The sequence below is a fragment of the Labrus mixtus genome, chromosome 7, assembly GCF_963584025.1.
Source record: "Labrus mixtus chromosome 7, fLabMix1.1, whole genome shotgun sequence".
In the NCBI taxonomy this organism is placed as follows: Eukaryota; Metazoa; Chordata; class Actinopteri; order Labriformes; family Labridae; genus Labrus; species Labrus mixtus.
Genome location: NC_083618.1, coordinates 10,210,769 through 10,230,911, shown reverse-complemented (window position 1 = coordinate 10,230,911; position 20,143 = coordinate 10,210,769). Strand labels below are relative to the sequence as shown.

Sequence of the window (20,143 nt, the reverse complement as noted above, 5' to 3'; positions counted from 1 at the left end):
AGACCACGCCCCCAATACATAACGTAGAGTATTCCCCCCCCAGTGTTCAGTCTGTAAGGCACACCAGCCTCAACACAGTTTAATAAGTTTAGGTTCAATTTGTCGTGTGTCGAACTCATATGAAGTCTCATCGAAATCAAGAATAAATCCATTTAGAGCTTTACTTTCTCAATACATTATTTACACACAATCAATTAAACAAATACAAAACTAATAAAGATTGGGCAGTGTTGACCAAAAATGTATTTAATATGTTCTCACTATCATGTATTCATAAAAGATAACAGATAATGTAGAGTAGACAACTTCTTGAATCTAAGTTACAACTTGACAGAAGCTGCAGCTGGTGAGTGGTGAGGCTGTTCAGGTTGTGAAATTGCTTCACATCTATTTGCTTCTGTGAGTAGGTCTACATTTAAAGCTACTCATGTTAAAAGAAAGTGAGTCTATTTTGGGACAACTAAGACATTTTGCATTCAAATCTGTTCCAACAATATAATTTAAGTTTAAGTTATTAACCAATCACAGTTAAAAATCCATGTGGGTAAAAGAGATGCAACTTCAATATTTCTAAAGGCATTTTTAATGATACCTAGACTCATGTAGTGGTGTGTTGAAGACATATGACAATTTTTATGGCTGAAAACCTGATTAATACATCTAATGCAAAATGATTCAGAAACTCATTTGGAGTTTCTGAATCATTTTGCATCAACACTTATTTTTACAAACCCTGCACTTTGGTTGGTTGTAACACAAAACGTATTATTTGTTTGTTGAAAACCACAGGGACCTTACATTTTGTAATATAGTCAATTATATACTCGTAACCTTTATTCTCCCCTTGAAGAAACAAAATATCTGAAAGTATTTCTTAGTTTAAATGTATGTTAACAATTGTACTTACTGATACATACTAAACTGTTAACCAACACAGTTTTCTGTTACTCTTAGTCAATTTGAATTTCACTGTTCCCCTTTTACAAATAAAATCACAACCTGACTCACTGTGTGCACAAGTGAGACTCTTTACTTATGCACAGCTGAGTGACTTCTGCAATGATCCTGCCAACACAAACTGAACAGCAACTCTAACCTAGCTTTGTAATATTTGTTTCTAAACACCATTATAGAATGAGCCAACACTTAAATAATGAAGGGTTGTACGAAGTAACAATGTGAGGCAGTTACATTCAGGGACGTACACTGCTGCCATATCTTCAGTAAACTCCGGTATCTTTGGAGCTGTCAACTTGCTAGACTGTTTTTTATATATATTATCAGACAGTTAGAAGAAAACTATTGAGTAAACTTCAGGTCCGAGATGCTTCGATTTTTAGCAAAAGAATTAAAGAAAAAATGCTCATGGTTAGTGACGGTCCACGGTGACAGCTTCAACCGTGCAGCCCTCTATGTTGGGGATGAAATGTTAAATTATTTGAAAAGTAATTCAAAAACAAATCTCAAACACATATGGGAAGAGACTTTTTTTATTTTATAATGCAAACCGCAACATATGAATTATATTATTTACCCAAAGGAGCAGAAAAAGTCATATATACCAGAGGCAAAATTCACACGGCATGTGTTAAATCTAAGTCCAACACGATATTCTCATCCTAAACCATAAAGGGAAAATCCACTCAAAATGTACATTCCTTTGATGTCAGACAGTTCAAACTTAGTTTGTGAACAAAACCTATCCACACCCAATGCCAGTAACAACGGTTTCAGGACCATTTGCAGAAAGTGCAGATGATTGATTTCAAAGTCAGTGATTTGTTAAAGGATGAGTTATGTCAAGCTAAATTCAGAGTTCAGTTGTTGCTTTCTCGATATTAAGTTATTTCTGTTCACAAATATTTAATTGAACTGTGTAATGCCAAAGGATTCATAAAGTTAATTCTGAGTTTTTTGCTTCTATCAAAGAATTTCTAAACACAAATATAGCTCAGGTGAAAACTGAACCTCAATTAATCAGTTCAGTTATTGCTTCGATAAATACATTTTACTCTACAAGAGAAAGATAAGTTTCACATTGTTCAGATGCATGTAAAAAAAGCAGTTCTAAAATGTGATGTCAAATTGACTTTTTTTTTTTTTTGGTTGAAAAATCCCTGCACTGTTCTTTAAACAGTTTGCCATATTTTACACCTGCAGCAAGTCTTGGAAAGTTTCAGGATTAGTTGATTGGCTGAGAAAACCAGCCATTAGGAAAAACAGTGACAGAAGTCTTCTGTAAGACTGGAAATAACAGTAAATAGCACCATGTTCACTAGGGGCAAGCCAGAAGGTAAAGGGGAGGAGCCACAGAGTTCAGGTGTGGGCTTAAGTGCTGTGGCCTGCAGCAAAAACTGCTGGTCCTTCAAAGTCCCTTTTTTGGTCTTCATTCTCCTCGGTCATAGTCCGGCTGTGTGCAGCTTATACAGATATAGTCCTCCTTCTCTGCTCGCTCAGCAGATAGTCCTACACAGACCTGGTGGAACCACTGATTGCAGCTGCCGTCGCATTGGACCCAGTTTACCTAAAAGGAAGTAAGAGGAGACACTTTTCTAAAAAATCTTTTTCATTTCTCTCACAGCATCATAATCTGTACATTGTAAATCTAAACATAGACATCAATTAATCATTATAACCCTGATTATAGTGTAGTGATAAAAAAACACACCTCGTCACCCTCTGGCTCTCTGCACCATGGTGCAGCACACAGTGAGAAGTCCTCCTCTGAGTCTGAAGGAGTGTGGTCTGACACTGTGTGTGTGGGAGAACAAGTCCTCTTGGTTTCTTCACTCCTCTCTTTGCTTTTCTTTGACTTCTTCTTGCGGCTCTTCTTGGCCTTCTCGCTGTGCTGAGAGTCTGAGCTGTCCTTTCGCCGCTTGGTTCTTTTGCTTTGTCCGTTCACCAACTCCTTTTTAAGACTTGAGACTCCATTCTGTGTCAGAACAAAAAACAGTTAATATACCGAAGAGCAGTGATTCAATATATCAAGTGTTATTGAGCATATGATCCTCAAGAAAGAAAATAAGACATGATTTGTTGAAACCTTTTTGTGGTTGGGGCTCCCTTTATTGGACTGTTGCTCTTCATCTGTGTCGTTCTCACAGGGGGGGCTGTTTGACGGCAGGGGGGCCAGTTTGTACAGCAGGTATCTGTACAGCTGCTCGGTTTCAGGCAAAGTGACCTGCAGGAGGAAACCCTCCACAATCAGCTCCTCCAGCTCAGGACCGAGGCCTGTGACAAATATGGTAGACAAAAAAAAAAGTTCAGAGGATAAATAAAAAATAAAGGTATTCATAAATATGAATTGTTTTAAGGTTTCAAACAGACCCTGGAGAGGAACACACTGCTGCTCCGTGTAAAAAATGGAACCATTTCTTTCCTGAGGCAGATGAGAAGACGACCGGATTTTCCCCTGAAATAAAGAATAGTCAGCTTCAGCATTCTTTTAAAGATCAGCATTTCTAAAACAGCGTTTAAATACCGTCACAAACAAAGCTATCAGACAATTTTAGAGTCCTTCTCTAGGTCATTTTATTCATCATGTTTTCCACTAACCGTCTTTGACACTTTCTCCAGCACTCCCTCTGAGCAGGCCTGCTGAACTCTGTGCTGCCATTGCACTGTCCTCTCGATGAGGAACCGCAGCGCATCTCCTTCTGGCAGTCGAACCCGAATCCTTTGTAGCGAAGCCAACAGGGGAAGAACCTTGTCTAGAGGAGGTTTCCTCGACCGCTGGCAAAGTGGGCAGAGCCAGGCTTGGCTGTATTCAAGCTCTGTGGTTGTCGTAATGCAGCTGCTGTGGAAAACTTCTCGACAGAGCTCACACTGGACCATGGCACCCAAAGGGGCCTTTTGGCAAACACAAACACTATGTGCACAACAGTTCTCAGCAGAAAGAAGCTTGGACTCATTTGAAACCCGAAGAGCCATCAAGATTTCCATCTCCCTCTGGTGGACCTCAGCGAGAGTGGCCATCTGTGAAGGAGAAAAATAAAATGATTTAAAGTGAGAATACATCCGTCTCTCAGACAGAACATACTGAAAGCCCTCAGCTTCTTGTGAATACACAACATGCTGCTCAGAAGCAGCACAGCGCAGTAAAAACAACATCAATCTTTTCATTATTCATTTTAAAATTAGACTTTGCATTTCTAAAATATTTCTGTCAGATGTTTACAAGTCAATGTTGATTAAATTGTGTTTTCTCCTTTAATGATGGTTAGAATCACATTTGCCGTTGGTTGTGTGACAGTACAAAGAAACAGGAGTTCCAAAGATAACCTGGAATGTTGTATCCATAAACACTGTGGGAGAAACCTGCCATGTAGTGAAGGTGTCATGTAATGAGGGAATTTATATTCTTTAGGGATATTTTTTTTTACATGTTGAGTCTCTGCATTACGTGTTATGATCTTAATACACTGCAAAGTGCATTTCAAAGAGCAGGCTCAAGGTGGCCTACACTTATTGAAGTTAAAAGTTGTCGTTTGGCAGAATTTAAAGCATAAAATGTTAAACGTTGACTCAGAGCTAGATTTAAGGATAGTCTGGCTGAGTGCAAAAAAAAAAAAAAAGAAGCTTTATCCGTTGAAAAAAGGTGAACATGTACCGGTAGTTTCAGTTATGAAAATGACAATAATGACAATTTTACTGCCCTGAATACTGCAGCACAATTATCCTTGTTTGTGTAGTAAAAAGTGAAATTGTTCTGCAACACTCACTGCAGAGGCAGAGTCCTTGCTCTCAGAGAGAGCTCTCTCCACATCAATCAGAGAATCAAGCTTTGTTGAAGATTTTTTACAGATTTGTGCAGCTTCTTTTGATTTCTTAGATCTTGACTTCTGATACCCAGCTCCTACGTCACATCTCGGACACAGCACCTGTAAATCCAAAGAAAACATTTGTAGTTATTTGTCCTAAAATATTTGGAACACAGCTTTGAAATGAGCAACCTTACTAATATTTGTTTACCTCAAGGAGAGAGAAAGGAGAGTTTTTCAGTAGGAATGTCTTTGCCGCGGTCTCCTTCCAAGTCTGGATATCACTCACGAGTGCCTCCAGTCTATTCAGTGGGTCGAGTCTCACTGGGATACTTTCTGCTCCGAGAACCAGCTCAGAGAGGCTGTCCAGCACAGGAATACGCCCCCCGAGCTGCAAGCATACACACATAACACTTAGCACTTGGTTTGAGGTGGTGGAAGGCGGCTGTGTTAAGGGCTGAAAACATTCAGTGTGGTCTAAGTTGAATAATTTTTCACCTGGAGTGCTTCGGCTTCATGCAGCCACTCCCTGGCCTTGGTGACGACGTCCTTCAGCTGCAGGCAGTTGGGCAGATAGGCAGGGATATTTTCTACTTCCAGTAGAGCAGCTTCTAGTGTCTCTATGCTGTGATGTGGCCTGTGAAGGGACCCAAACCAAGAAAATGTAAGCCATTTTTGTTCTCAATAAAATGATTAAAAATGAAGGTCTGTCTTCTACTAACGCTGCCCACCGCCACTTGCTACTCGCTGACTTTAATAAAGAAGTTTTTCAACCAATAGAGCAATCCACAGGGTTTATTTACTTAACAAAAAAGCACTGTTGCATGATTATGACCTAATAGGAGATGTTAAAAACTAGCGCTGCCAGCCGGGTCTATAGATATTTCACTACACTTCTATACTTGCAGTCTGAATATTCATCACAAATTGTTGCAGAAGTATTCACCAATTATGAAAAAGGAAATCACATCAATATTTACTATCTAAAACTTGGTAGTTTAATGTTAAAGCAGTAAACTCAATCAATCCTTTAATGAGATTTGTCTTTAACATAAAACAACCCAGTTTAAGACTGGAGAGCATTAAAGTGAACTCACTTTCTTTAAATAACAAACATGAAATATGTGTTTGCAGATTTCACAACAATAAGGTGATTACCTCACAGTACGTTGGGGATGTGTATCACAGACTAAAATGCTGATCTGTTAAAGTGAGAACGTCGATTTATTGATAGGCCTACCAAACGCATCAGGGTGCTGAATAATCACTTCAAGTCTACTAGGAGACTACTTCTTCTAGTCTTTAACTATTTTGCTCATATCTATCAAACACTGAAGGCTTCTTTCAGGTGAGCACGCCCGCCTCTCCACACTCACACAGCCTGCAGGTGACGGTTGACACAGTCAAACAGATATTTATTCTCACACACATACTGGTTTGGAGCAGAGGCAAGTGCTTCTAAAGAGCAGCGAGTCGCAACTTGTAACTATTTCATTAGAAAACACAATAGAATGTAGCTGGCTGTAATTAAGGGATATTGAAAAATCCATTAATGTAATATAGACAGTGAAGATTTGATAATGTATTCAGAAATGTCTCAGACCTCTCATAGGTTAAAAAATAAGACATTTAAGACCTTACATTTCAAAAACCTAATTAAAGACTATAAGGATCCGCAGGAACCCAGAGGGATTGTCTACTCTTTTTCTCCATCTTAGTCAGGTTGTTACATGAAGACATCAAAGTAGTGAAAAACATTTTGAATCGGTAAACCAGTGGTCTGCGTCCTCACCTGGATTCCATGAGGCCAAGTACCCGCTCCTCCCACTGCTCTGATACAGTCAGCAGCTCCTGCAGGCGAGCCATGGCTCTTTCCACAGAGCTATGTGGGACCAGGCCTACGCCCTGGTCTATCAGCCTCCTCATGGTGTCCAGACAGAGGCTCTCTGGACGGCTGTTGGCCTGCTGCACAGCCTCCAGCCAGCGAGCCTGCTCCAGTCTCTCTCTAAGCAGTGGCAGCTGGGGCAGCTCCACGTCCAGACCAAGACTCACGTCCAGCAGCTCCTGCAGCTCCTGTGGGCTGGGAGACTCGTCAGAGAGGAGACGTTCGCTGCGCTGCTTGAAGTCATCGACACGGGTCAAAAGGTCCTGGAGATCAAATCAAACCAGAATTTATGGATTTAATTCAAAAACAAAGTCAGGTTCACTCAAATGAATAACAATTATTAATTATATTACTTGAATTTAAAGATTAAGGAATATAGAAAAGTAGAACAATCAAAGATGGTGCATCTTATCAAAACTAACCTTTAGTAAAGGAGCCTGTCTGATGTTACACGGCAGGCTGTCAAACTGTCGTACAAACGACCTCAGCTCCTCCACAGTCAACTCATTCTGGTTTTGAGATTTTCCTCCACCAGAACGATACCTAAAATAAACACAAAAACTCCTAAAATTATCTAAAAAAAGCAAAGACAACTTGACTGATCCATCATTATACAATTATATAATGTTGAATATAAGCAGACATGTAATTATTGATGTATTTTTAATTATTTATTTTGGGACTTTTTGCCTTTATTTGATTGGACAGTGGATATAACAGGAAAACAGGGAGAGAGAGAGTGGGTAATGACATGCAGGAAAGGAGCCACAGGTCGGACTTGAACCCGGGTCATCTGATTGAAAAACAATAGCTTCCATACATGGGGTGCAACCTTACTGTTAGGCCATCTGCGCATCTAAACATGTACTTATTTAAATGGATAGGATATTGACTGTGCTACGGTGTGTTTTTTATTCATAATAAAATTAAGAAGTTATGTGGCACAATATTATCACACTAAGAGATGAACTTGAAATCTCTTTTTGTAGTACTGTACCTTGTCTGCCTCTTTCCGTTGAGAAGCTGTTGTGCCATCACAGCAACTTTATCAGCCTCAGAGGTGACTACACGTAGCTGATCCAGGAGGCTGGTCTGTGGAAAGGCCTTTGTTTCTCCCTGCTCCACCAGACTGTGCAGCTCATCCAAACCTGACAAATTACAGTACAAATGATTAGATATTAGATTATAAAACAGCATAGGTAAAGGGATTTTTTGGAATCTCTCAGTTTTGCAGTACAGAATTTTCCCTTTTAATATTCTGACCTCTTTTCTTGCTTCCTTTGTTCTCCAGGATTTCCTTCACATTAAAGACCCAGTCTTTATAGGACTCTGCGCGCAGCTTCACCGCTGCCCTCATGGGATACAGCTCATCCAGTGTAAACTTATAACTGCAGGAACAGACACAACAAGGAATTTGACAAGGCTCAGAGAAAATTATTTTTATTCCTTCCGAATGTCATAAACCGGTAATTAAAAATAACATTTCCATTTCAATATGCTCTGGATGGGAAGGAAGGCCTAGAGCAATTTCCAAACTTAAGAAGAATGACAATTCTGCATGTTTGATTCTAGCTATTCAAAAAAAAAAAAAAAAAAAAAAAAAAAAAAGAACATTTTTCATTTTAATTACTTTTGGGAAAAAAACATGATATACTGTAGGTAGCATTGCACAACCAAAAAAGGAACATTATCCACAGTTGCGTGATTCATAATAACAGGATTGTGTTTAGTTGTTGTGGTTACTGAAGACTCACTGGAGTGTAAGGTTGTTATAAGGACAGGAACAGAGGTTCTGGGTGTGGTACAGACAAACTGTCTTGCCAGGACTGCAGGCACAGGTGATGCCAGACAGGTAGCAGGTGGTCCGACACTTGCAGCACTGCCGCTCCTCGTCTGGGAGCACTTCATAATCAACTTGTCGAGATTGCACCACACCCTTGGGATAAACATTCACAGTTATTAGAAGCTCGGGTGCCACAGAGGACCTTAATGAGACAGATGTGCACCAGACATAAATAGTCTACTACTCTAAAGCATCTATCATGATTAAAGGTGCACTGATAGAGCAGCATGTGACCGGATTTTCAGCCAGCGGCATATTTTGTGGCAAATAACTCTTGAGTGCCAATAAAATTAAACATTTACCCTGCTGTTTCTGAGCTTTATCCACTAATCTTTTACAAAACGACACAATGGAACATTTAGATAAGACCATCTTACCATCTTCTTAATCTTCTCTCTGAGTTCTTCCTCCTCTTGGACCATGACTGTCATCTCCTTCTGCACTGCAGACGCCAATTCCACGTCCATCGTGTCAGCTTTGTAGGCCATGTTACAAACCATCTCATCATGGGAGAAGACACAGTACCTGCTCAGCTGGCGATAATGGCTTATACAGTTTCGGCCAATGGGCATCTGTCGGAAAATATTTGGAGATACATTTTTAAGAAGAGATTGGCCAGAAGGAACCATAGACTGTCAATAAACATGGACAAAGCCTGAATGAAGTCAGCCATTGGTTTCTGGAGGGAACTTTCAACCTAACAGGCAAAGAGATGGAGCTGAGGCGTGTTCAAGTCGCCTGACAAAACGCTACAAGGCGGCTGCTTGCAGTCATTTCAGTCAAATCCCTAATTATGCATAAGCTGTATCCATTATCAAATTTAAATGGGTGAGTTATGAACCAGAGGTTGTCGCTTGGTATGAACTTACGAGGCAGACTAGCTGTATGTCAGACTGTTGATATTCCTGTTGTAAATCTCTCTGGGCAGCATAAGTACATAAAAAGTGCTTTACAAATAAGCTTATTAAAAGCAATCATACAATATTTCACTCTTTTTTTTCTGATTATACAAAAATTATTTTAGGGGCTGGTGTGAAAGCACAACATTCTGAGTAAAAAAAACATGTGAAGGAAAACAGATGCAAACAGATGTTCTTACCCAGTCCATGGTGCAAAAGTTGACTGCTTCAGCAAAGTTGAAACCCTGGTTAAATCCACTGTGGTAAGCTCTAGGGAAAGTGATGACAAACTCGCCTGCACACTGGTTGGTCCGATAGATCTAGTTATAAATCAGAAATACGACAGAAAAGTTACAAGTTGCGTGTATTAAAATGCCTCAGTTTTACCATAACTGTTTGCTAGTTAGTATCCCCCTTACAAGAAAGTCATCTGTAGTCTGGATTTATATTTATTTTCATTTTTAAAAATGCAACATTTTAAATAGAAATCTAGTTTGTTTAGGCCAGCTGAGCATTGAATTCCATTTAAATTTACTGGTGTGCTCTCTGCAGTAAGTGGATGCTCCACATCTTCGTATTGCACTTCATATTCACTAAGTGGATAAAGTTCCTGCTTTGTTTTAGACATTTTAATGTGATGATTTATGAATGAGTGCAGCAGCAGCTTACCGGGACGCCATTGTTCATCAGTGTGTTGGGGTTCATGATGGTGACCAGCTGGTGAAGGAGGTCTGGCTGGGACTCAAACAGCTCAGGTGCCAGATTCTTCATGACAGACTCAAGGTGCTCTGCAGCATAACCAGGAACACCGTACCACGTCTTTGGCTCCCCCCTGCACATGAGGTCAAAACTCTCAGTAAAAAAAAAACATAATACTTCACTGCATTTCTTGTGAATATACCAGATTGATTCTAGTGTGTAAAGGTGTACATTTAAATGTCCTATTATAGACAGATACACAATAGCATTTGGAGAGTACACTCTACCAGTGAAGGTAGTTAATGGAGTAGCTCCAGTGGTCCTCGATATGCCAGCAGAAGGAGGAAAAGCACATGCCCACATAGAGCCAGGGTAACTTCATCCCACAGATGTCAGCTGTAATGTGAGTCAGCACTGAAGAATCGAGCACCGGCATGTTGTTCAGGTTCCAGCCGCTGCTCAGGTAATGCTGCAGGTCAGAGACAGGTCTCAAAACTCCACCAAACTTTTCACTAAAATACATCCCTGTCACTCTGGCATATTTTAAGTTATCCAGGAGGACACCTGAGCAGTATCTAGAAATACTTTTACAAAGTACCAGCACACCTATTATGCTTTACTAAATACTTTTATATTAAGACTGGGTATGTTTTTAGATATGTGATAAGACAAAACAGACTTTTATAATCCTGTAGCTACTTGTGTTTACATACAGTGTTAGTGAGAGATAAGGGTTTATATAGTTTCAAGTAACATTCAAGTTCAGTAATTTAAGTTCAAAACCCAAATTAACATCTGACAGATAGTACCTCGTCCTCAGGAGCGACTTCAAAATGACTGTTCTTTACAGGGAAACCACTCCCAAACTCCTTGGAGGCAATGTCTGCTCCGTACTCCACAGTGACGTCTTCCTCGATGGTGCTGACTAGACGCCAGAACTCCTTCTCCACCAGCTCAGTAGGAACCATCTAAAATGCACAAAAGAAGGAGAAGGCATGTTGTGATTATGTGCTGCATTAACACGCATCTAGGAACCAAAGATAGTTTTGTTACAAATTGAGACAAATAAACTTCAGTATTTTTGACATAACTGCAACACAACAAGCACATTGTGTGTTTTTTCTGGGAATCAGCATTTATGCTAAAGAGGGCGTGAACAGTTTTGATAAGACAAACAGAACCCTCTCTGCAAGTGTTTTATCAAAGCATTTTTTGTTAGAGACCAGTCAAAAACTGATATCACACACAGTCCAGCTTTGTTTTTCTCAACATATTTTTCCAAAACACGACGAAAACAAAAAGAATCATTTAATTTATTGAAAAGCTTTAGGGGTCAGGGCTTGAAACGACAACCCTTTATTACACCAGAAACAACAACAACAAACAACTTCTGCATACAATGTGCCAAATGTATCTTTATACAAATCTCTGCATTTATTTCTGTTATAACTGTTCTTTTATCCCTTCACGAGAGAAAAAGAAACTTATATCCATATATTTCCAACCCAATGACCTTAAAACATCCGTTTAAACTGATGTCAACACATCAGACCTTAACCAGTGACTCGGGTAGTGTAGTAACTAACTGAAGTGGAAACACACAGACATATTACAGCTGATGTAAACTTACATGAACTGGCATGTTGAAATAATCAGACTTGAAGGAATCGGCCATGTCGCCAAAAGATTGGAGGTTATAGCTCCTGCCCGCCTGCTCGAAGCCAAAAGCGACAGGAGGTTTGCCACATTCCTGTAACAAATCAAACATGAAATATATAATTTAAAATACTTTTAACTTGTGTGATTATAATTGTTCTCCCCCACTATAATTCTGCCAGGATGTAGATCACTACAAGCAGAGACTGTGCAGCTCACCTGAGCCAGGCACTTGGGACACCTCCAGTCTCCTTTGGGAACATCATGGAGGGGGGGGATCAAACAGAAGATGTGATAGCTGTCGTCACAGCCATCACACAGCAGCAGGCGGTCCTCTGCAGTCCCACAGCCGCACACAAGGCACATGTACTGGTCCACCTGAGCAGACAACAGATTTAAATGCCGCTGTCCTTCTGTGATATGTGTTATAGTGTCGTACTGTGCTGTATATAACATGGCTAAACAATCTTTGTTTGCACATTGAAACTAAATAAACATAGACAAAAATTTCAGTACCAAAAATTATACTTACTTTACTAGTGGGTTTGTTTATTTTATTTAACACAGTTTCTTCATGATCTGTGCAATCCACCTGCTCTATTGGCTCCTTTTTCACCTCAGTGATCGCCATCCTCACTGAAAAGTAAGGACAAAGTGAAGATTTTCTGTAAGTACAAGTCATTTTAACCAAAACATTCACAAACAGAATAGCTTGCTTTGTTTTACCTGGTTCATGTTTGGCAGCATATGTTCCCATCCTCCTCCTGAGATTGGGACGATTCTCACGGACTTCCCCAGGCTCAGTTTTAACACATCCTCTCTGTCAGAGGCACAGTGAAAGTCAGAAAGGGAACACAAGTTGTATTTTTACATAATATGTATTAAGATTCAGCTTATCTACCATCTGCCATACGAGTACAACATTTTTTTGATACGCACATCTGGCTATAAGAAAATACATTTGCAAATCAAACCCAGAATGCATTAAACAGAGTGAATGATAATTCTCACTTCTGATCTCATCCGCTTTGCTCTGCGAGCGATACTGCAGGTCTCCTGAGGTTGGACAGACTGTCTCTGCGGCAGGTCATGAGGGGTGTACTCCCTATCTTTAGTGTCATTGGTCAAGGTGGCTCTCTGCAAAGAGAAGCAAGTTAATGTGATGAAAAATGACACAAGGCACAGAATAACCTGGGATAGAAAGGTCAACAAAAATCCAAAACGTTTTCCATTTTATTTACAGCATTAACTTAAAAGTAAAAGAATCAATGCAATGCTCCAATGTATATAGAGCAAGACAATGCAAAACAAACAACTGTCTGCTTTATGACAAACATTTTTTTTTTTTTTAAAAGACACCATGTGGGATATCAGTGAGAGTGTAGCGCTTTCCACCATCATGACCATTTCAGAAAAAGATTTGCTCCTTACATTTCAACACGGTGCCAATAGATGTTAATTATATATTTTCTGACAGTGGGGGCAGCAAGGTCGCATTTTAATCAATTTGAGGCAGAAACACTAACCATCGTTATAAAAACAAGATTATTATGTTATCCGCCTCAAATGTCACAGTAAGAGGACATCTAAGAATATTATAAACATTTAAGTGGTTAAATATAAACAAATACCAAAGTCTTAGTTTTTTAGTTTAGTTTAAGTAGTTTGTGCACCTCTCCTGTTGAAGACTTAAAGTGAGCTTCAGGATGTACTGGCAGATTGTCTCCAGTCTGAAACACGTTGTATGGGTAGAGGATCCTTTCATAGTGCGCCCTCAGATGTGAGCCAATGGCTTTGCCAGGAGCAAAGCCCATCTTAACTGATATCTTTGTCCAGCGCCTCTCTCTGCACACTGCATCGAAACCTCCCTCTTCATTCACCAGCTGACAAAGAGAGGAAGTATGCATTAGGTTTGAATGTGTTGATTTACTATTAAAAAATAAAATCTGGGTCCTGATATGAAAACTGCCAGGATTTGCATCTTTTACCTTATTCAGCTGGTAGAGGTCCAAAATCTTTCTCTCCATGTGAGGAATTTTCAGAGTGCATCCTTGAAGCTCCCAGAATTTTGCAATTTGATCCAAAAAGTTGAGCTTCACTCTGGTCTGAGCCTGAACATAAAGGGACAAAGTTAATTTTGAACATTCAACATATAATAGTTTTGAAATGGCAAAAAGTATGAAAACTAAAAAAGGACCAGTAACCACTATCCTATTATAAACTGCTCTAAGACCATTTTAGAAGAAAAAAACTTGAATGGATCTTGCAATCTTCTAACATGGCTAATGTTAGTTTTAATGACAAAGACTGTACTACTCAGGCCAAACTATTAGCAATGTGTTTATATATGTATAAATATGACTGAGTAAAGTAATCAGATTTACATTTTTTAATCTATTCAATGTTTTCATTTTCCAAGTGAAAAAAAAGACAAGACCATTGCAATATATATAAAAAAGGCAATACCAGCATTAAATCTTTAAGAGACAGGATCTTTTTCTTAGTAATACATCAGTGACACTGTTTTAAATCAAAAGGAATAAACACATAACAGAATGTACCTCTAGCTCATTAAGTCTTTGTATCCGTGGTGTGAACTTCAGTCTGTCAACATCACAGGCAAACGGGGGCTGCCAGTCCTGAGAGAAAAAAACAAAACAAAAACATTTGTATCAACAAATTGACGGCAGATCTTTGATGCTCACACTGAAACCAAATCTTTTACACAGAATATTGTTCTTGCACATTAGTTAATCTTCAACAAAGCGTACATGGTGCAGATGAGGCCCCCTGTGAAAGATGCACAACTTTAGTCAAACAACAACAACTATCTCCCTTCCGTGACTGGTGTTAGGGTTTGTTTGTTTTTGTTGACAAATCACAATTAATGCCAAAAAATGAGACAAGTTGTTTTATTAAGCTCCAAAGGTTTTTACTGAAAAATTAGATGATAAAAAAACAGGCAACGACTATATACTACTTTTTAAACTACTGTATGTTATTTTCTGAACAGGCTTAGCGTCAGAGATTAGCCCTCAAATAAACATCAGCATAAACATAAGCATCATGGAACGAATGTCAAACCACACTATGAGTGTCAATTCCTAAGAAAAATAAAATAAATCTAAATGAGAATGTGAAACTAGTTCAGTTCTAAAACATTTGTTTGCAATCGCCTGTCAACAAAATAACCTTACATTTGATCAAATAACATTTAGCAAACACAAAAACATCAGAGTCCTGCCTGTCCTGGGAGTAACCAAACAAGCTGAGTTACAGCTTGATCAAACACACCAACTGTCTGATACAAATGTGCAGGCTGTGCATTAAAACAAACAAATTCACAACAGACTACACTACTCCCTGCAACACTGAAGAATATTATATCAGTGTGGTGAGAGAGTCAGCAAAAAGATCTCCGTTTAACATAATTAACAAAGCAAAACCACACTCCTACTGGTTTGTCATCATGAGTGTGCCTGTTTACAAATGAGAGACAAAGAACGTGTCTGTTTGTGTCCTTTAGTGTGCGTAATCCTTATATTCATGAACCTGAAAACACTTGGTTAAACTGTCATGCTGGTGATGGAGCTACCTCTGAACAAGTGGAGTTGAGCTATTCTAGCTATTTCTTCCAAATTTACGAATTCATACATTCATTTCAAAAAGAGAGAGAGAGAGAGAGAGATACAACTTTGCTTTTCAAACATCACACAATTAAATGTTCTCAGGAAACATGAACATGCCTTTACTTATTTACAAATTCATAATCATAAACGTATATAAACATGTTTTTATACCAAACTGGATTACTGCTCCAAGGCCAAAACTACAACCCAGATCTTCAGGCTTTAAAATATTTAAATTTCATTAATTTTACATATTTCAACAACTTTCACTCTTAGCATAGAGGGATTTTGTGTATTGTTTTATGTACTTATACAGGGTCTAAGTTTTGTTTGAAATCCACCAGACTTTAACTGATAGCAATAAAAAGGGAATGTGCCAAAATATGTTACTGATCATGTGAACTCAGTGGGGTCTGGAAATAAGGCTAAAGCTGAGGCTGGATGTGCTTTTATTGTTTTAGAATGACGGAAATGCTGTCAGAGTAGGGACAACAATAGTAGCATTAGCATCACTGTATCATCTGTTCACAAAGCCAGACTAGAACAACCACACATGTCTTCACACAAATTACTCTGAAACGTATGGAAATATAACATCCTTCCACAACAAGTCTGACCAGTGTGACTACAGCAGTGGGATTAAAACAGAAAGTTTGGTCTGAACACTACTAGCCTTATAACAAGTACTATAGATGACAATACTAACAGAGAGGAGTCAACCAAAAACAGTCTTAAGATATCATTGAAAAATATTTGCATTTGCTGCTAACACAGTCAAAGTACGACTTGCACAAAACCTCTGAGGAAACTCTGACCACAAGCTGTGCACCTAGAAATCACTGAACAAAAACAGGTTTTGGTGCAATGATTTTTTCTTTTCCGTTTACAAAAAAGAAGAGAGGAGAAAAACAAACAAAAACAAAAAGGTCGCCTGATAGATATAGGCCTGTGTGGCTCAATGCTGTCCTATTAGTTCAAAGAATACCAAACACAACAGTTACACACAGTTACCACCAGAAATACACCCACAAGAGCTTAGATAAACATTGCTGAAGGATTTAGGATTTTATTTTAGGGGATTGTTTGGCCCACACACGAACCTCAAATGCAAAATTTTGGTCTGAATTTCGGAAACGGCTGGTGAATATCACAGGCCGCCAGACAATGGTGCTTACAGAATTCAGAACAAATGATGCAATTTGACCCAAAAATTGCTTGTGAAGTCTTTCACATGCTACTTCTTGGTATATGGCGTTTGGTTTGTCTTAAATCTTAAAACTTGTCATGGCCATGCTAAACATAAACAACCTTGTAATGAGATATGGTAGCTGTTTAGGGGCATGCAGAACTTTTTTTTATTTTTTTAAATCATTGATAAAAACATTTTAGATGTATGACTTTCTTTTGCTTACAATGGTTGCACATTTTTTAGTCTTAGCCTTTAAATGAGGTTTTCCTTTTGGAGTACCAAACACCAACCAGACCCCAAATGGTAATATTACAGCCCACCCTACTCACCCTGTTTAACCTAGCAAAATGGACTTTTACAGCTTCCTCATTGCTACTTCAGGTTTGCCTCGTTGTCTGCTGAAAACAATTTCCATGCGGTAGCTTAATGTGTTTATACCATAGACTGTATATATACACTGACGCACTGACTAGCTACTTTACGGAATAAAACATTAAAATAGTTTAATTCAGTAGAAAATGGGGTTCATGGACTTTGTATGGATGCTTGGACACACCCTTGAATAAGGTTATCAGCCCTCTGTCTTCACAATGAATCATTAAAAAGGTGAGATTCATTTTAAAACAACCATTTTAGATATAACTTTTTCCTATCTTTTCGCCCTAAAATATTGTATATTTAAGGCATGTTTCGTTAGGGACTAAAAATGCTCCAATTAAAAAAATAAAAATAACAATATTATATAAGACGTGACACTGTCCCGAGAGTTTCTCATAATACAAGGATGAGTTTTTTTTTTTTAAACGAATTAATTTATACAGCTAACAAACGTTGGACTCAGTATCGTCGGATTAACTAATTAAAACAGAAATAAATAATAAAAGCAGATATAAAACAGAAACCGAGTCCGATGTCTCCATAAACAGTCGGTCACCGAGCACGTACGTAACGACAGCCAGCGTTCAGAAAGATGTCAGAACTCTGCAGCCATAACATTTTTTTTAAAAAGGCCTAATTTACATTACATAATTTACATTAGTTTGGCTACCTCACAAAAACTAAATCTGTCAAATCCTGCTCGGAAAGTTAATCTTATATGTTGTTGACAAAATGTCTTAAAGTCGTGGTCTAATGACTAGTTTAAATCTCTGTGAGCTATTTCCGTCCTCAAAGTCCAGGAAGCATTTAATTCTGCGCAAACGTAAACAATTTCTTTTTTAAATTTCTGTAGAGGCTAACTTCTTCGTTTGGGTTATTTTCTATAAATGTCGGTCTTTTAAAATAGTTTCTGTAATAAAGACATGGTAGTCCTTAAACTTGACACAATTCCTCTTTAGCTTTACTAACGTTGATGCAAACACAACACTCTCCGAGCCTTGACTACGAGCTGACAATTCAACTCAGCAGCCGCAATCCGCCATGTTGAAATCTGTCTACAAACACAACTTTGCAAGCTAAATACCGAGCAGCAGCTGAAGCAAACCCCGTATTCATTTGTCATTTAACAACGGTGTTGATTTAAGAAACACTTACCGGTGGCGGACGGACTTTGCAGATGCCAGTTCTCTCTGCTATGGGTCTTATTTTGTTGATGTACGCAAAGGGGTCGGCAAATTCCTCCCAGCTGGGCTCAAAAACAGGGCACTCCGGCGGGGGAATGAACTCATTCAGTTGTGGTTGAGTCATCGTTTCATCTTCGGTATGACTGCAGCTGGAAATGTTTCTGAGGGGCTTCCTCGAGCGGAATATGCTCAGTAAGCTATTTCAACTTCTATCCGTTCAGTTCATGTCCACTCTTCACTCATTGAACTCAAAGACGAATTATCTAGTTGGAGACGAGAGGGGGGACAGTCAGAGACCGTGTGCCTCCGCTTCAAAAAGTAGACCCTAGCTATGTTTTCATGAAAGGGGCATTTTACATCCTATTTGTGGCGTCATTATGCGACAAAACACTGTTACATGCTCGTTTTACAAGTAATTATGGCGTGTTTATTATTTTTCTATTTACTACACAGATACGTCCACGTAGTAGGCCTCTTGCCAGGAGTTATATGCATGTAGAAGTGTATTGTAGCTGAGTAACAGCCTTTACAATAATGTGCTTTTGTCCCACAATACAATTTCCCCTCTAACAGTCAAGGCTTTTTTGGAACAATACTCACTAGTTAAATAAACCCGATTATTGGCTCTATGGTTTTTATCTCAGATGATCTCTCCCCTTACTGGATGAGTTCGATTTTCTCACCTTCTAGACACGCGCATTTGCAAAATTCGCTTTGAAATGACGGGATTAGTTGGACACGGCTCTTCATTCGCCCCGCCCGGCCCGACCGAAATAATAGACGTATCAGACGGAACGTTGGGCTTTGTAATCGAACACACCTACTAGATCTATGCGCGCTGACCGGGACTTCTTTTTTAAATGGTCAAGAGAGGAGCTCGTTGATTGGTAGAGACTGAAGTCATATGTTCACAATTTCGTTTTTTATCTATTCATATTTGGTTTTAAAATTAGGCCTAAACAGTTCCTTAGTTCCGACTCGGCAACAGATATACCCCTATAAAAAGGTAATATGATAAGCGCTTGTTAGTTTGCTGTCCCACTGTAGTTGTTATTCTTCAGTTTTGGCACTTCAGTTAGAGTAAAATAAAAAAAAACATATAAATATATATATTATTTGTTAGAAAAGGACTGAAGGACTAGCCGTGTGATTAGTGTATTAGTGTGTGTGTGTGTGTGTGTGTGTGTGTGTGTGTGTGTGTGTGTGTGTGTGTGTGTGTGTGTGTGTGTGTGTGCCAAACAGAGGCCGGGAAGAAAAAGTTTGAGACACACTAGGCTATATTCTTAGCATTTTAATAATAGATAACATCAGTTAAATGCCTAAACGCTTAAATAGCATTGGCCTCCAAATGTATAACTTCTGTAAAACATTTATTGTCAAAAGACCTTTTAAAAATATGAATAAATCACTCTGCATCCATAATGGTCTCTATATTTAAGAACACTGAAAGGCAAACAAAAAGCAATTATTTATTGGGTTTCAAATGAAAGTGTGGGGGAAGCGTCTGTAGCTGACAGGTGCACATTACATTTAAGGGAAGCCTCAAATAATGAGTTAAAATATTGAAACCATGACATCTAGTGGCAGACAGTAGAACTACACCCTGATATAATGAATTATTTGGGCTTATGGACTGGTCCACTCATCTTCGAAACCAACCCTGACATTTTCTTTCCTGAAGAATTCACAGATCATCCTGTAACCTGTTCCTGTGATGTCTGTAGATGAGATAGGGTATAAGGAACACCATCTTAAAGAAGCTGTTGTATTTTATTTATCTCAAAGAATATTTAAAAATAAAAAGGAAAAAGGCAATCTAATTTCTATTCAAATGTGAATTGCCATCTTTAACCTAACCAAGCAACATTAATTTAATTAAATAAAGTCCCATGAACATTTGAAGTATATTTGTCTGTTATTTATGTTTTAACATGATTTGGATTTTCTTCATACTCTAGGCCTATTTTAGACTTGTGTAAACGTGTGTGACTTCATGACAATTTCAGAACCGAAAATGTAAA

General features: G+C 38.7%; 1 protein-coding gene across 1 annotated transcript; it reads right to left on the bottom strand.

Annotated features, from left to right (window-relative positions):
• Positions 1–1,474: 1,474 nt before the first annotated feature.
• Positions 1,475–18,392, bottom strand: kdm5ba (lysine demethylase 5Ba). Its single transcript, XM_061042739.1, has 27 exons — positions 18,094–18,392; positions 14,304–14,381; positions 13,731–13,853; positions 13,416–13,625; positions 12,754–12,879; positions 12,469–12,562; positions 12,275–12,378; positions 11,962–12,120; positions 11,717–11,836; positions 10,896–11,054; positions 10,374–10,555; positions 10,057–10,219; positions 9,588–9,707; positions 8,866–9,060; positions 8,400–8,581; positions 7,909–8,033; positions 7,643–7,793; positions 7,068–7,188; positions 6,553–6,908; positions 5,259–5,397; positions 4,972–5,151; positions 4,722–4,880; positions 3,556–3,975; positions 3,328–3,412; positions 3,044–3,231; positions 2,669–2,932; positions 1,475–2,524 (listed from the first exon to the last, which is right to left on the bottom strand). The coding sequence occupies exons 1-27, from the start codon at positions 18,244–18,246 to the stop codon at positions 2,387–2,389; spliced, it is 4,494 nt and encodes a 1,497-aa protein (XP_060898722.1). The 5' UTR covers positions 18,247–18,392; the 3' UTR covers positions 1,475–2,386.
• Positions 18,393–20,143: the final 1,751 nt, after the last annotated feature.

Excerpts from the sequence above, each read along its gene's own strand:
- kdm5ba (XM_061042739.1), bottom strand. The coding sequence starts at position 18,246 with ATGACTCAACCACAACTGAATGAGTTCATTCCCCCGCCGGAGTGCCCT. Across the intron at positions 7,189-7,642 it reads AACGGAAAGAGGCAGACAAG|GTATCGTTCTGGTGGAGGAA; the intron begins GTACAGTACTAC and ends TGTTTATTTTAG. Across the intron at positions 2,525-2,668 it reads GAGAGCCAGAGGGTGACGAG|GTAAACTGGGTCCAATGCGA; the intron begins GTGTGTTTTTTT and ends ACTTCCTTTTAG.